The sequence below is a fragment of the Scyliorhinus canicula genome, chromosome 4 (genome assembly GCF_902713615.1).
Source record: "Scyliorhinus canicula chromosome 4, sScyCan1.1, whole genome shotgun sequence".
NCBI lineage: Eukaryota > Metazoa > Chordata > Chondrichthyes > Carcharhiniformes > Scyliorhinidae > Scyliorhinus > Scyliorhinus canicula.
Window position 1 is genome coordinate 123,513,865 of NC_052149.1, and position 15,285 is coordinate 123,529,149.

The following is a 15,285-nucleotide window of genomic DNA, read 5'->3' on the forward strand; positions in this document are numbered from 1 at the left end:
GGATCGCTATCCATTGACCTCAGGGCAAGGATTGTTCTGCGAAGCCTTTCCTGCTGATCGTGCCGAGTCTCTCACATGATGAAGACGGACTCCTGGAATCTGCCTTACCCTATCACTAGGAATGCCCTAAATGTCAAGAGTGTGTAAGGAGGTGATCAGAGAGAAGACCACAAAATGACACATAGTTTCCGTACCTGTCGAATATGGAGCCCACACCGGCGCTGTGGGCACTGCTGCGATGGACGTGCAGTCCTGTGGCCAGGAGGATTCCATCCTTCACTGAGATTGAACGATGTGAGAATGAGGCGATGAGCAGCTCGTTCCAGCCTGCACAAGAAGAAAAGCACCGGCTGATCCTCCACACAGATTAGACCATTTTGCATATAGCTGCATCCAAGATCGAGGTTCAAACCCTCCCAAAGACAATCCAGTCAACCATTTCCAACCGTTTAATCCCCTTCTCCACCCCATGTACACTCTACCCTACCATAGACTCTACCCACCCATTTAATCCCCTTCCACACCCCATGTACATTCTACCCTATCACAGACTCTACCCACCCATTTAATCCCCTTCCACACCCCATAGACTCTACCCACTCATTTAATCCCCTTCCACTCCCCATGTACACTCTACCCTACCATAGACTCTACCCACCCATTTAATCCCCTTCCACACCCCATGTACATTCTACCCTATCATAGACTCTACCCACCCATTTAATCCCCTTCCACTCCCCATGTACACTCTACCCTATCATAGACTCTACCCACCCATTTAATTGTACCGAGCACCATATAAATGTCTGGCCACAGGGACTGACAGGCAACAAATTCCTGAGGATTTAGAACATCCGCTCACCTGCTCGGAGGAGAATGACTTGATCGTCGAGAGGGAGATCGGAGAAGTGTGGAATTCTCTTGGCCCACTCAACCAGGGTGAAAAGCTGTTTATCCGCAGCCTGGCATATGTTGGTAACGGGGTCGTTGGACTGGACAGGGAGAAGGGCAGAATGAAGAGACACTTCAGTGTTACTCAAGAGTTAGACAGCGCAATAAAAAAAAAAATCATTTTATTTTGGTCAGTTATTACATTTTTAGAAAACCCCCAGAGAACTAAAGGGTCTGGCCTCTGGGTCTCAACAAATACAGAAAGCAGTTCATAGCCTGAAGAGTGCACAAATAAATGGTGTGTGTGTGTGTGTGTGTGTGGGGGGGGGGGGGGGGGGGGAGTGTCTAAATGATTGGGTCTCACCAACTTGTCTCTTTCTTGTTGGGTGGTGGTGGTGAGGGGGGGCGGGGATGCGTGGAATGACCCTGACCCCCTAATGGCTGAACACAGTAACTGGGAATGGTGACAGGATTCTGCCTCATTTCATTCATGTTTACAGACAGAATCTGCTCTGGACAAAGACACATGGAAAAGGGCGGGGGAGGGGACATAATGGCACAGTTCTTTTTTCTCAAGTCTCAACTTATTTTCTAAAACTACCTCAGCCGCTGGGGGGCAGCTTCTCCAGGCCTCGTCTTCTCACCAGAACACGTTGCCACTTTAATAATTTCACCTCTTCAAGCTGATTTGCCTCCCCACACACCAGCAAGGTGAAAACAAGATCTTCATTCTTCAGTCCTCCAGGACTCATGTCTTCCTGTGGCAGAGCCAGTACAGACCTGATGGGAAAAATGGCCTCCCTCTTCTCCGATTCTAGAACCGGTAGGCTGTGACACAGGCGGAGGCCTCTCGGTTTGACAATGAGGAGTTACTCAGTTGTGGCTCAGTGACTGGGTGACTCGCACGGATATAGTGTAATCCATTGGGCCTGCAGCCTTTTGCCTCAAGATTGGTTTGATGAAAATAAAAAGGTAGTCTAGTAACTTCTGGGAGGATAAACATCATCTCTCCAGGGTTTACTTCAGTGAGAATTTGTCACAATTCCAGCCCGATGTCTACTGGAGCATCCGCAGGACTGTCCAAAGCAAGCTCAGAGAGATGAAAGACATGTGGCTGAATGAGAAAACACATGGGGAGCAGTTGTATGCAGATCACAAAGGCTGAGTGAGATTCTCCAATGTTCCAAAATCTATCTAGGGCCCCATGACTACTCGCTCACCATCAATCCTTGGATGGATCAACACTGCTCACAGGAAATGCCCAAGTTCTAGCAAGATGGGAAGAGCACTTTAATAAAATCCTCAGTCAACGTTTATCCATCAATGAAGAAGGTTGTCCATCAACAAACTCCTGTTTAACAAAACTCCAGCAGCTCATACTACCCCAGCTGAGATCTACAAGGTAAGAAGTAAGAATAAGAAGACCCACAATACCAGGTTAAAGCCCAACAGGTTTATTTGAAAGTACAAGCTTTCAGAGCACTGCTCCTTCATCGGGTGAAGTTGAGGCAGGTTCACAATCACAGCATATACAGGAGAGACACAATTGCAAGGTTAGTACAGATTGGAATGTGAAGAATGGTTGGAGTGTGAGTCTCTACAGGAACAAACAGTGTGAGTGGAGTGAGTGATAATCACAGGTAATCGAGACGTGAATTCACCCAAGCCAGGACAGTTAGTAGGATTCTGTAAACCCAGGCGGTATGGGAGGGGGGGGGTTACATGTAATGTGACATAAACCCAAGATCCCGGTTGAGGCCACCCTCATGCATGCGGAACCTGGCTACAAGTTTCTGCTCGACGATTCTGCATTGTTGTGTGTCTTATGAGCCACCTTGGAGAATGTTTACCCGAAGATCGGAGGCTGAATATCCTTGACTGCTGAGGTGTCCCCCGACTGGAAGAGAACGCTCCTGCCTGGCGATTGTTGCGTGGTGTCCATTCACCCATTGTGGTGGCGTCTGCTTAGTCTCGCGATGTACCACGCGATCGGCGAGACTATAGAGATGCTATGACATGGGGCGGGGGGGAGCGCACTATTACATATTTGACCTCACTCAAGGGTCTGGTAAGCAAATTTTAAAAAGATAAAGTTTGGCTGAAAAGAAACGGAATTTCAAATTAAAAAGTCGGGGTTCTAAGGAAGGAAACAGTGAGCCCACATTAGCTGGCAGTGAAAACAGCGATGTGGGTGGCAAATACGGTGAGAATCAGGAAACACGATTCCTGCCGGTGGGATCACATTTGCCGATTTTCGAGGCCACTTGCTGGCAGCGTTGTGAGAAATCCGCCACGGAAGACTGGGAACCTCATTTAAATGCATCAGCATTTCATTATTAGCGAGCTCTCCTGGCCAGGATTTCCCCCTCACTGAATATTCATTGGTCGTCGGAGCAATTTACAGCAGCTGTGTGAAAACGAGAACCTGGTGACCTCACCTGCGAATGAGATATTGGAGGTGAGCGTTCAGGCCACCATCACCCTCCCGCGTGCCAGTGGCAGAGGGGGCAGTGGAGAGGACCCAGATAAATGAAACTCGGGGCCGGGGGAGGGGTTCACTATCGGCATCTCGAGGAAGGGGTCGCTCACAGGCCTTAGCGGTCCTTCATGGCTGTGAGCCTCGAGGTTTAAAGGGGTCTGGTTTGCAGGCTGCCTTTCTCTTGTCCTCCTTGCTGGGCTTGTGGCGATATCACCGCTGAGGGATTGCCCTTCCAGAATGGCAGCTGGAAAGTGGGTGGGAGAGATGAATCTATACAGTCAGCACAGGGGGCGACTGAGAGGTTCCTGTGTGGGCTCCCATTAGATGCCAGGCTGCATGAGCAGAGTGAGGAACTCTGACAAGGGGTGGTTTCCAGTCCCATGAGACCTGAAGACCACCACATAAGGGTGAGGACGAGTGCAGTGAGAATGAACCCCCACACTCAGGCAGCACTGTGAAGCTAGAGGGTATGAGCTATATGGAAATTCAAAGCCCCTGTTTATGCAGGCCAGGCTGTCAGGGATTAGTGCACGGATGGCTGGCTGTTCAAATTGGAAGACTTCTTTAATCCGCAGTCCGAGAGAGCTGGGGGAACGAGGGTGCCCTCTAAGGTGAGGTTGACCTGCTAATTTCAGTCTTCACATGCATCAGGAGTGCCTCACCTACCACAAGGGAAAAGCAGTTGCATAATTAGATTCCTGATCCTTTCTTGATAAACCAATTTTGCCAATTTAGTCAGCACTGCAATGCACGAGTGCGCTATTGATTGGTGCCCAATTTTTGTGATTTGCTTTTTGTTGAAGGAAATTTCCCTTTAAGGGCTCATTCCTTTAATTTGTCCCTCAGTTTATTTCAGTTAGTTTAATTGGTTATTTATGTTGATCAAAATAGTTGGAAGCGTTGCCACCAAGCATTGAACGCTCACACAGCATCTATGTAACAGAGAGGTGACACAGATGGCCTCACAATGCAAGGTGTTATGGTAAATCCGCTCATCAGTCACCCCCGTTCAAGGGATGACGGCTCCCCCATGACGGCTGCCCTCACTGCTCACATGGGGGATGCGCATGGGTGGATGTCTCAGACCCTGAAAGAGCTGAAGGTCAGGGCATTGTTAGGACTCATCACCCACTTTGATGTTCTCTTCTTTTCAGTTTTTGATTCTGGAGAGTTATGGGGCCTGTCAAGCTGGCTGTTCTTTTGATTGCAATTGACCAGCAGCAGCGACATTGACGTGCCTCTGTACGCAGACAGTACCAGCACCCTGCAGAGGAGGGGGAGGCGGGGCCCATCGATCTTTCGGCAGCAAGGCCACAGATGGTGGAGCCTCAAAGGAGACACGACCAGCCAGGGTATTCCAATGTAGAACCTCTTACCTTCAGGTCAGAGGTAATGATAATAATAATCGCTTATTGTCACAAGTAGGCTTCAATGAAGTTACTGTGAAAAGCCCCTTGTCGCCACATTCTGGCGCCAGTTCGGGGAGGCCGGTACGGGAATTGAACCTGCGCTGCTGTCTTGTTCTGCATTACAAGCCAGCTATTTGGCCCACTGTACTAAACCAGCCCCAAATAATCGCTTATTGTCACAAGACGGCTTCAATTAAGTTACTGTGAAAAGCCCCTAGTCGCCACATTTCCGGCATCTGTTCGGGGAGGCCGGTACGGGAATTGAACCCACGCTGCTGGCCTTGTTCAGCATTACAAGCTAGCTGTTTAGCCCACTGTGCTGAACCAACCCCTGTGCCGGAGAAGACTGCGTGTGTCCTGGGGACGGTGGCACACTGTGCCAGGTGGTGCAAGACTTGGCACCACATGGACTGAGAATTACAGAATTTGCAGATTGTGGGTCTGCCGGAGGGAACGTGCGCCACAAAGTACTTTTGGAGGATGTTGGCCAGGTTGACGGAGGAGAAGGTGTTGAATAAGGCCCCAGAGGTGGACAGGGCCCATAGGTCCTTGAGGCAGAGGCCGAGGGTAGGGGAGCTGCCGTGGGTGGTGATTGTGCGAATGCACATGTTTTTGGAGAAGAAGATGATCCTGAGCTGGGCCGGGGCGAAACGAGTCTGTGAATGGGAGGGTAATTGAGTCCGGATTTACCAGAACATTGGTGCGGAGCTGGTGAAGAGACGTGCGGGCTTCAACAAGGCCAAGGCGGTGCTGTACAGAAGACAGATTTGGTTTGTGGTGTTGTACCCAGCCAGACTTTAGGTAACGCATGACGGACGGGAGTATTATTTTGGGATGCCGGAGGAATCGAACGACATTTTAAGGGACCATAAGTTCGGGGAGATCTATGGGGTGGTACAGGATGGAGGAGTTAAGTCTGAAAAAGCTGTGAGGTACTGTTGTTTTGTGTTGCCGGTGGGGGGAGAGATTTTCCCCACTTTTTATTTTTTGGAGAGGAGGGTATTGTGCATTTTGGTGCTTTTTTATGTCAGGGGTGTGTTTAATTGGGCCCCTTGGGAGGTGTTGGTGATTTGGCCAGGGGGTTAATCAGGGGGGTTGGGGGCCAGTTGGCAGGCTAAGGTGGGGCTGGTAATGGTGGGTATGCAAGAGGGCCTTCGGGCAGGAGATGCCACGCTAGCAAGCAATGCTAGTGAACGGAAGTGTGGTGGTGGAGGAGGTCATGAGGGATGGCCAGGCCCAGGGGGCTGAGGGGAAGGGGGTAATGTGATGTGGCAGGTTTGGAGGATAAGCATGGTCATGGGCAGAGCGGTTCAGCGTGCGACTGGGCAAGGCAGAATCGAAGGGGGGGGGGGGGGGGGGCGATACCGGATGATAGAGGTGGGTTGAGGCGTAGGCCTCCGGTAACAGTTGTAATGTGCAATGTCCACGGGCTCAATGGACCGGTCAAGAGGTTCCGGGTTTTTGCACATCTGAGGGGTTTGAGAGCCGAGGTGATATTTTTGCAGGAGACACAGCTCCGGTTAAGGATCAGGTTAGGCTGAGGAAGGGATGGGTGGGGCAAATATTTCGCTAGGGGTTTGATTTGAAGTCAAGAGGGGTGGCTATTTTATTAAGCAAGAAAATGGGGTTTGTTAGGGCCAGGGAGGTGCAAGACCCAGGGGCGAGGTTTGTGATAGGGAGTGGGTTGTTAGAGGGGACGCCGGTGGTGTTGGTCAACGTGCACGTGCCTAACTGGGACGATGAGGGGTTTGCAAAGAGATTACTGGGAGCGATTCCGGGCCTGGACTTGCACCAGTTGCTCATTGGTGGGGGAGGGGGGGGGGAGATTTTTAGCTTTGTAATGGAGCCGAAGTTGGACAGGTTGAGACCCAAGTCGATGGGAAAGTCGAGGAAGCTTGGGAGGTTTATAGAGAGCATGGGGATGGTGGTTCCATGGAGGTTTAGAAACACGGCCTAGAGGGGTGCGTGTGGGAGTATTCCTTCTTCTCGCATGTGTACAAGGTGTAGTCTAGATCATTTTTTCATGGTAAGACGGGCGGTATTGATAGGGGTGGTCGGGGCTGAGGATGCGGCATTTGTGATTTGGACCATGGGCCGCATTGGCTGGATGTGAGGCTTAGTTTGAGGCAGGTGGCAGAGGCTGGGGTGGAGGTTGGATTCGGGACTTCCGGCTGATAAGGCATTTTATGAGAAGGTGAGGGTGACAATTAGGAATTACGTGGTGCTTAATCAGAACGGGGAGGTGTTAGCGGCCACGTTTTGGGAAACTTTGAAGGCAGTGGTCCGAGATGAGATTATTTTGTTTCAGGGTGCTAGACGTAGGGAGGAACACCGGCGGCTGTTAGACTAGATAGTCGAGGTGGATAGGAGGTTTTCAGAGTAACTTCATTGTAGTGTTAATTTAAGCCTAATTGTGACACTAATAAAGATTATTATTATACTCGCCGGCCCCCGCAAAGGAGTTGTTGGCAGAGAGGAAGAGGCTGCAGGAGCAGTTTGATAGGTGGATGACGGGCAAGGCGATGGGGCAGCTGTGGAGGGTGAGTGGGTGCAATATGAGCATGGGGAGAAGGCGAATCATATGTTAGCCCACTAGTTGCGGTGGCAAGTGGAGATTTTAAGGTGAGGGCGGAGAAGGGGGGAGGTGGTGTCGGGACCAGAAAAGATAAATAAGGTGCTCAGGAGGTACTACAAGAAGTTGTATGAGCGGAACCAGGTGGAGAAGTGTGGGACAATTGCTGGACGGGTTGGAGATTCCCGGTGAAAATTCTCTGGCTGGAGAAGATTAAATTCGAGTTGAGGGGGTCAGAAGAGGGTTTCAAGGGGCGGTAGGAACCGTTCATTACCTTATTTGAGGAGCTGTTTGTCGTGGGAGGGGGAGGGAAGGGTTTAAAGGGGAAAAACTGAACAAACTGTTGACGCTGTATTGATGGACTGTATATTCTGTTGATGTTGTGAACGTTTGGAATAAAGTATGTTTTTTAAAAAACATGCGCTATTTTTGATGGACCACACATACATAAACTTGCACTGCGACCAGGTGAGCCAGGGCATGGGCTTTGCCCGCATAGCAGACATGCCCCAAGTGCAGGGTGCACCCATGTGGTGCTGCATTTCCCATGGAAGCATAAGGATCCACAAGGGATACCACTCACTCAATGTCTAGCTCGACTGTGACTACGTGATGTGCATGATATGCAGGTACGTGTCCATTTCCTGGGAGGTGTTTATGATAGTTACATCTTGGGATGCTCGCAGATCCCAGTTGTTTCTGTGGGAGAGCAGCTGCTGGAGGGATGGCTCCGCGGGGCAAGGGGAACTCACTCAGGGGGCAGCTGATGATACCAGTGCAGAGACCACAAACACCCGTTAAGACTCGCTACAATAAGGCTCATGTGTCAGTGTGCGCGCTGGTCAAGAAGACGATTGGACTGCTCAAGATGCAGTTGCAGTGCCTGGGCAGGTCAGGGGGAGCCCTGCATTGCAGACTCCAGAGGGTGTCATACATCAGTGGCCTTCTGAGCTCTGCACAACCTGACAGTTCAGTGGGGAGAGTAGCTGGACCAGGAGGAGAGGGAGGAATCTCCTCAAATACGGGGGATGGCAAGGAGGGCGGTGATGGGCAAATTGCGGAGGAGGAGGAAGTGACCTCGGGCCATGGCCAGGGCTAGGGGCACCCTCATAGTCTCTCGGTTTGGTAACGACCAGGACTAGGGTGCGAAGACTTCCCCCAACATGGGATCCCATATCTTCTGGCTATGTGGGGCCTGCGGGAGGTTATTGACATGGTCGCTCCATTCATGAGCAGAGCACTAAAATGACCGACCAGACGATGCAGGTGACCGACCAGACGATGCAGGTGACCGACCAAACGATGCAGGAGACTGACCAGATGATGCAGGAGACTGACCAGATGATGCAGGAGACTGACCAGATGATGCAGGAGACTGACCAGACGATGCAGGTGACTGACCAGACGATGCAGGAGAATGATGATGACTTGCAGTGAGGTTAGAGCGATGCGCATCTTAACCTCTGCGAAATGTCTGACTCCTGCCTGACAGACAGCGGAATGTGATCTGCCACTGAACAGGGTGATTTAGAGGCCAAGAGAGGCAGAATAACACATCTCAGCCGCTACTGGCTCCTCCGAGGCCAGGGGTCCCAGTGTGTTCACCACCCCTTGACAAGGTGGACAGACTCTCACATACTTTCAGCCGATCACATCTTCATAACATGAGGATAATAATAATAATAATCACTTATTGCCACAAGTAGGCTTCAATGAAGTTACTGTGGAAAGCCCCAAGTTGCCACAGTCCGGCGACTGTTCGGGGAGGTCGGTACGGGAATTGAACCCGCGCTGCTGGCATTGTGCTGCATTACAGACCAGCTGTTTAGCCCACTGTGCTAAACCAGCCCCTGATGGCACACACGAGAGTCCTGGGTGTTGGTGTGGGTGGGGCTAGGTGGCCTGTGCATTACTGCATTATCAGTGTGGGAGCTGGAAGAGATATAGCACTGCCATTCTCACACTGCACAGGGAGGAAATGCTGAACTGGTACGGGGGCATGGCGCTATGACATGACAGCGTGGAGGTTCTTTATGGGTGATCAAAGTGATTTTCAATGCTCGCTAGTTATTAACAATGGTGACTTTTCTCTAATTGTGCCGAGGTTCGCCCATGCCCACTAGGTTAGTCTTCCTCACCCACCTGCTACTTTTACATTTATCCCCAGGATCCCTCCTGCAGTGTATTCTGAGAACAAAATGGCAGACACCTGGAGTCAGCTCAACCTGGGAGCGAGGCTGATGGTTCTTTCATACCCGTTGTTGTTCGTCAAGGTGTTGAACCAAGTTGGTCATGAACACAGTGCTCTGGTTATGGGCCAGAACATCTTTATTAAAAATAAATTTAGGCTACCCAATTAATTTTTTCCTATTAAGGGGCAATTTAGTGCGGTCAATCCACCTACCCTGCACATCTTTGGGTTGTGGGGGCGAAACCCATGCAAACACGGGGAGAATGTGCAAACTCCACACAGACAGTGACCCAGAGCCGGGATCGAACCTGGGACCTCAGCATCATGAGGCAGCAATGCTAACCACTGCGCTGCCCGGGCCGGAACATCTTCTGGCGACCAGTTCTCCAGCTTTCCGGCCTTTGAGGTGGTCTGCTGACTGGCACGCCCTGTTGCTTGAGATGACCTTGGCAGGCATTCCCTGAGGGTCTGGGAGCTCAAGGGTCCCGGCCTGCTTTCAGGCAGCACAGCTGTTATAGTGCTGCCTTTCTCAGTGTACGGGACATGAGATGTGTCCTGTGCCCAGGTCTCCACTGCGGACACCATTCTCAGTGTTGGCCTTGTTGCGTTGGAGTGACAGCACCATTTCCTTGGACAGAAGGTGATGGGACTCCTCCAGTCATCCTTGCAGTCCGAGGAGGAATGCTGTCATCCCATCCTGATGCCTGCGACGCTGCCTTTGGTGTCCAGGGGCTGCGAGGATGGTCTGGGCTGGTCTGCTGTGACCTGCAACGGGAGGCAGATGGCATTAGTGCAGACAGGGGAACATGATAGGAGAAAGGTCACTCACGCGAAGCTTGTGCCATGGCTGCATATGTTGAGGCTTCTCACTTGTCTTTGGCCCCAGCCTAGTCCTCTGCACAGCAGGGGTCCTGCTCGTCACCGGAAAGCTCAAGGCCCCATTGCTCAAATGGAGATAGGGTCTTGAGCTCTGGCATCAGTCCGGCCATTGTACCCGCTCACGCCTGTTGTGCCTGAGCTGGTCCTGCAATGAGATAGGTGTAGGCGGCAGTGATGTCATGTGAGATGGGGTTGAGGTCTAGCATGTGTGGGTGCGAATGGGAGTGAGCATTTGAGGGGCACCGGAGCTACTGTGGGGGGGGGGGGGGGGGGGAAGAATTATGGGGGCGGGGAGGGGGGGGGGGGGCAGCGCATGGCCAGTGCTGTAACCCCACAAGGGTGAAAATCAGATCACCATGGAGATGTGAGGGCTGGATTAAGGGGTGCTGTGGGAGACATGAGGAGGCAGATTATCCTGGTTGCACGAAGGTCATTCATCTTTGTAATACATCATAGGAGTGAGCTGGTGACCTCTGTCACGACACTCTGTATACCTCACACTGTAACTCCTTCCAACCCGCCACTCTGTATACCTCACACTGTAACTCCTTCCAACCCGCCACTCTGTATACCTCACACTGTAACTCCTTCCAACCCGTCACACTGTATACCTCACACTGTAACTCCTTCCAACCCGCCACACTGTATACCTCACACTGTAACTCCTTCCAACCCGCCACTCTGTATACCTCACACTGTAACTCCTTCCAACCCGCCACACTCTATACCTCACACTGTAACTCCTTCCAACCCGCCACACTGTATACCTCACACTGTAACTCCTTCCAACCCGCCACACTCTATACCTCACCCTGTAACTCCTCCCAACCCGCCACTCTGTATACCTCACACTGTAACTCCTTCCAACCCGCCACACTCTGTATACCTCACACTGTAACTCCTTCCAACCCGCCACTCTGTATACCTCACACTGTAACTCCTTCCAACCCGCCACTCTGTATACCTCACACTGTAACTCCTTCCAACCCGCCACTCTGTATACCTCACACTGTAACTCCTTCCAACCCGCCACTCTGTATACCTCACACTGTAACTCCTTCCAACCCGCCACTCTGTATACCTCACACTGTAACTCCTCCCAACCCGCCACTCTGTATACCTCACACTGTAACTCCTTCCAACCCGCCACTCTGTATACCTCACACTGTAACTCCTTCCAACCCGCCACTCTGTATACCTCACACTGTAACTCCTTCCAACCCGCCACACTCTGTATACCTCACACTGTAACTCCTTCCAACCCGCCACACTCTGTATGCCTCACACCGTAACTCCTTCCAACCCGCCACTCTGTATACCTCACACTGTAACTCCTTCCAACCCGCCACTCTGTATATCTCACCCTGTAACTCCTTCCAACCCGCCACACTCTGTATACCTCACACTGTAACTCCTTCCAACCCGCCACTCTGTATATCTCACCCTGTAACTCCTTCCAACCCGCCACACTCTGTATACCTCACACTGTAACTCCTTCCAACCCGCCACACTCTGTATACCTCACACTGTAACTCCTTCCAACCCGCCACACTCTGTATACCTCACACTGTAACTCCTTCCAACCCGCCACTCTGTATATCTCACCCTGTAACTCCTTCCAACCCGCCACACTCTGTATACCTCACACTGTAACTCCTTCCAACCCGCCACTCTCTATACCTCACACTGTAACTCCTTCCAACCCGCCACTCTGTATACCTCACACTGTAACTCCTTCCAACCCGCCACTCTGTATACCTCACACTGTAACTCCTTCCAACCCGCCACTCTGTATACCTCACACTGTAACTCCTTCCAACCCGCCACTCTGTATACCTGACACTGTAACTCCTTCCAACCCGCCACACTCTGTATACCTCACCCTGTAACTCCTTCCAACCCGCCACTCTGTATACCTCACACTGTAACTCCTTCCAACCCGCCACACTCTGTATACCTCACACTGTAACTCCTTCCAACCCGCCACTCTGTATACCTCACACTGTAACTCCTTCCAACCCGCCACTCTGTATACCTCACACTGTAACTCCTTCCAACCCGCCACACTCTGTATACCTCACACTGTAACTCCTTCCAACCCGCCACTCTGTATACCTCACACTGTAACTCCTTCCAACCCGCCACACTCTGTATACCTCACACTGTAACTCCTTCCAACCCGCCACTCTATATACCTCACCCTGTAACTCCTTCCAACCCGCCACTCTGTATACCTCACCCTGTAACTCCTTCCAACCCGCCACTCTGTATACCTCACCCTGTAACTCCTTCCAACCCGCCACTCTGTATACCTCACACTGTAACTCCTTCCAACCCGCCACACTCTGTATACCTCACACTGTAACTCCTTCCAACCCGCCACTCTGTATACCTCACACTGTAACTCCTTCCAACCCGCCACTCTGTATACCTCACACTGTAACTCCTTCCAACCCGCCACTCTGTATACCTCACACTGTAACTCCTTCCAACCCGCCACACTCTGTATACCTCACACTGTAACTCCTTCCAACCCGCCACACTCTGTATACCTCACACTGTAACTCCTTCCAACCCGCCACTCTGTATACCTCACACTGTAACTCCTTCCAACCCGCCACACTGTATACCTCACACTGTAACTCCTTCCAACCCACCACTCTGTATACCTCACACTGTAACTCCTTCCAACCCGCCACACTCTGTATACCTCACACTGTAACTCCTTCCAACCCGCCACACTCTGTATACCTCACACTGTAACTCCTCCCAACCCGCCACTCTGTATACCTCACACTGTAACTCCTTCCAACCCGCCACTCTGTATACCTCACACTGTAACTCCTTCCAACCCGCCACTCTGTATACCTCACACTGTAACTCCTTCCAACCCGCCACTCTGTATACCTCACACTGTAACTCCTTCCAACCCGCCACACTCTGTATACCTCACACTGTAACTCCTTCCAACCCGCCACTCTGTATACCTCACACTGTAACTCCTTCCAACCCGCCACTCTGTATACCTCACACTGTAACTCCTTCCAACCCGCCACACTCTGTATACCTCACACTGTAACTCCTTCCAACCCGCCACTCTGTATACCTCACACTGTAACTCCTTCCAACCCGCCACATCTGTATACCTCGCACTGTAACTCCTTCCAACCCGCCACTCTGTATACCTCACACTGTAACTCCTTCCAACCCGCCACTCTGTATACCTCACACTGTAACTCCTTCCAACCCGCCACACTCTGTATACCTCACCCTGTAACTCCTTCCAACCCGCCACTCTGTTTACCTCACACTGTAACTCCTTCCAACCCGCCACTCTGTATACCTCACACTGTAACTCCTTCCAACCCGCCACTCTGTATACCTCACACTGTAACTCCTTCCAACCCGCCACTCTGTATACCTCACACTGTAACTCCTTCCAACCCGCCACTCTGTATACCTCACACTGTAACTCCTTCCAACCCGCCACACTCTGTATACCTCACACTGTAACTCCTTCCAACCCGCCACACTCTGTATACCTCACACTGTAACTCCTTCCAACCCGCCACTCTGTATACCTCACACTGTAACTCCTTCCATCCCGCCACACTCTGTATGCCTCACACTGTAACTCCTTCCAACCCGCCACTCTGTATACCTCACACCGTAACTCCTTCCAACCCGCCACACTGTATACCTCACACCGTAACTCCTTCCAACCCGCCACACTCTATACCTCACACTGTAACTCCTTCCAACCCGCCACACTCTGTATACCTCACACTGTAACTCCTTCCAACCCGCCACACTGTATACCTCACACTGTAACTCCTTCCAACCCGCCACTCTGTATACCTCACACTGTAACTCCTTCCAACCCGCCACACTCTGTATACCTCACACTGTAACTCCTTCCAACCCGCCACACTCTGTATGCCTCACACTGTAACTCCTTCCAACCCGCCACTCTGTATACCTCACACTGTAACTCCTTCCAACCCGCCACTCTGTATACCTCACACTGTAACTCCTTCCAACCCGCCACTCTGTATACCTCACACTGTAACTCCTTCCAACCCGCCACACTCTGTATACCTCACACTGTAACTCCTTCCAACCCGCCACTCTGTATACCTCACACTGTAACTCCTTCCAACCCCGCCACTCTGTTTACCTCACACTGTAACTCCTTCCAACCCGCCACACTCTGTATACCTCACACTGTAACTCCTTCCAACCCGCCACACTCTGTATACCTCACACTGTAACTCCTTCCAACCCGCCACACTCTGTATACCTCACACTGTAACTCCTTCCAACCCGCCACACTCTGTATACCTCACACTGTAACTCCTTCCAACCCGCCACTCTGTATACCTCACCCTGTAACTCCTTCCAACCCGCCACTCTGTATACCTCACACTGTAACTCCTTCCAACCCGCCACTCTGTATACCTCACACTGTAACTCCTTCCAACCCGCCACACTCTGTATACCTCACACTGTAACTCCTTCCAACCCGCCACTCTGTATACCTCACACTGTAACTCCTTCCAACCCGCACACTCTGTATACCTCACACTGTAACTCCTTCCAACCCGCCACTCTGTATACCTCACACTGTAACTCCTTCCAACCCGCCACACTCTGTATACCTCACACTGTAACTCCTTCCAACCCGCCACACTCTGTATACCTCACACTGTAACTCCTTCCAACCCGCCACTCTGTATACCTCACACTGTAACTCCTTCCAACCCGCCACACTGTATACCTCACACTGTAACTCCTTCCAACCCGCCACACTCTGTATACCTCACACTGTAACTCCTTCCAACCCGCCACACTCTGTATACCTCAC

General features: G+C 51.4%; 1 protein-coding gene across 1 annotated transcript in view; it reads right to left on the reverse strand.

The window, feature by feature from the left end:
• LOC119964238 (retinoic acid receptor RXR-gamma-A-like) overlaps window positions 1-15,285 on the reverse strand; it is a 48,199-nt gene that overhangs the window by 10,898 nt on the left and 22,016 nt on the right. The window contains exons 3-4 of the mRNA XM_038793520.1: window positions 863-1,024; window positions 195-327 (exon numbers count right to left, since the gene is read on the reverse strand). Coding sequence (XP_038649448.1) covers window positions 195-327; window positions 863-1,024 — 295 coding nt within the window. The remainder of the gene's footprint in view (window positions 1-194; window positions 328-862; window positions 1,025-15,285) is intronic.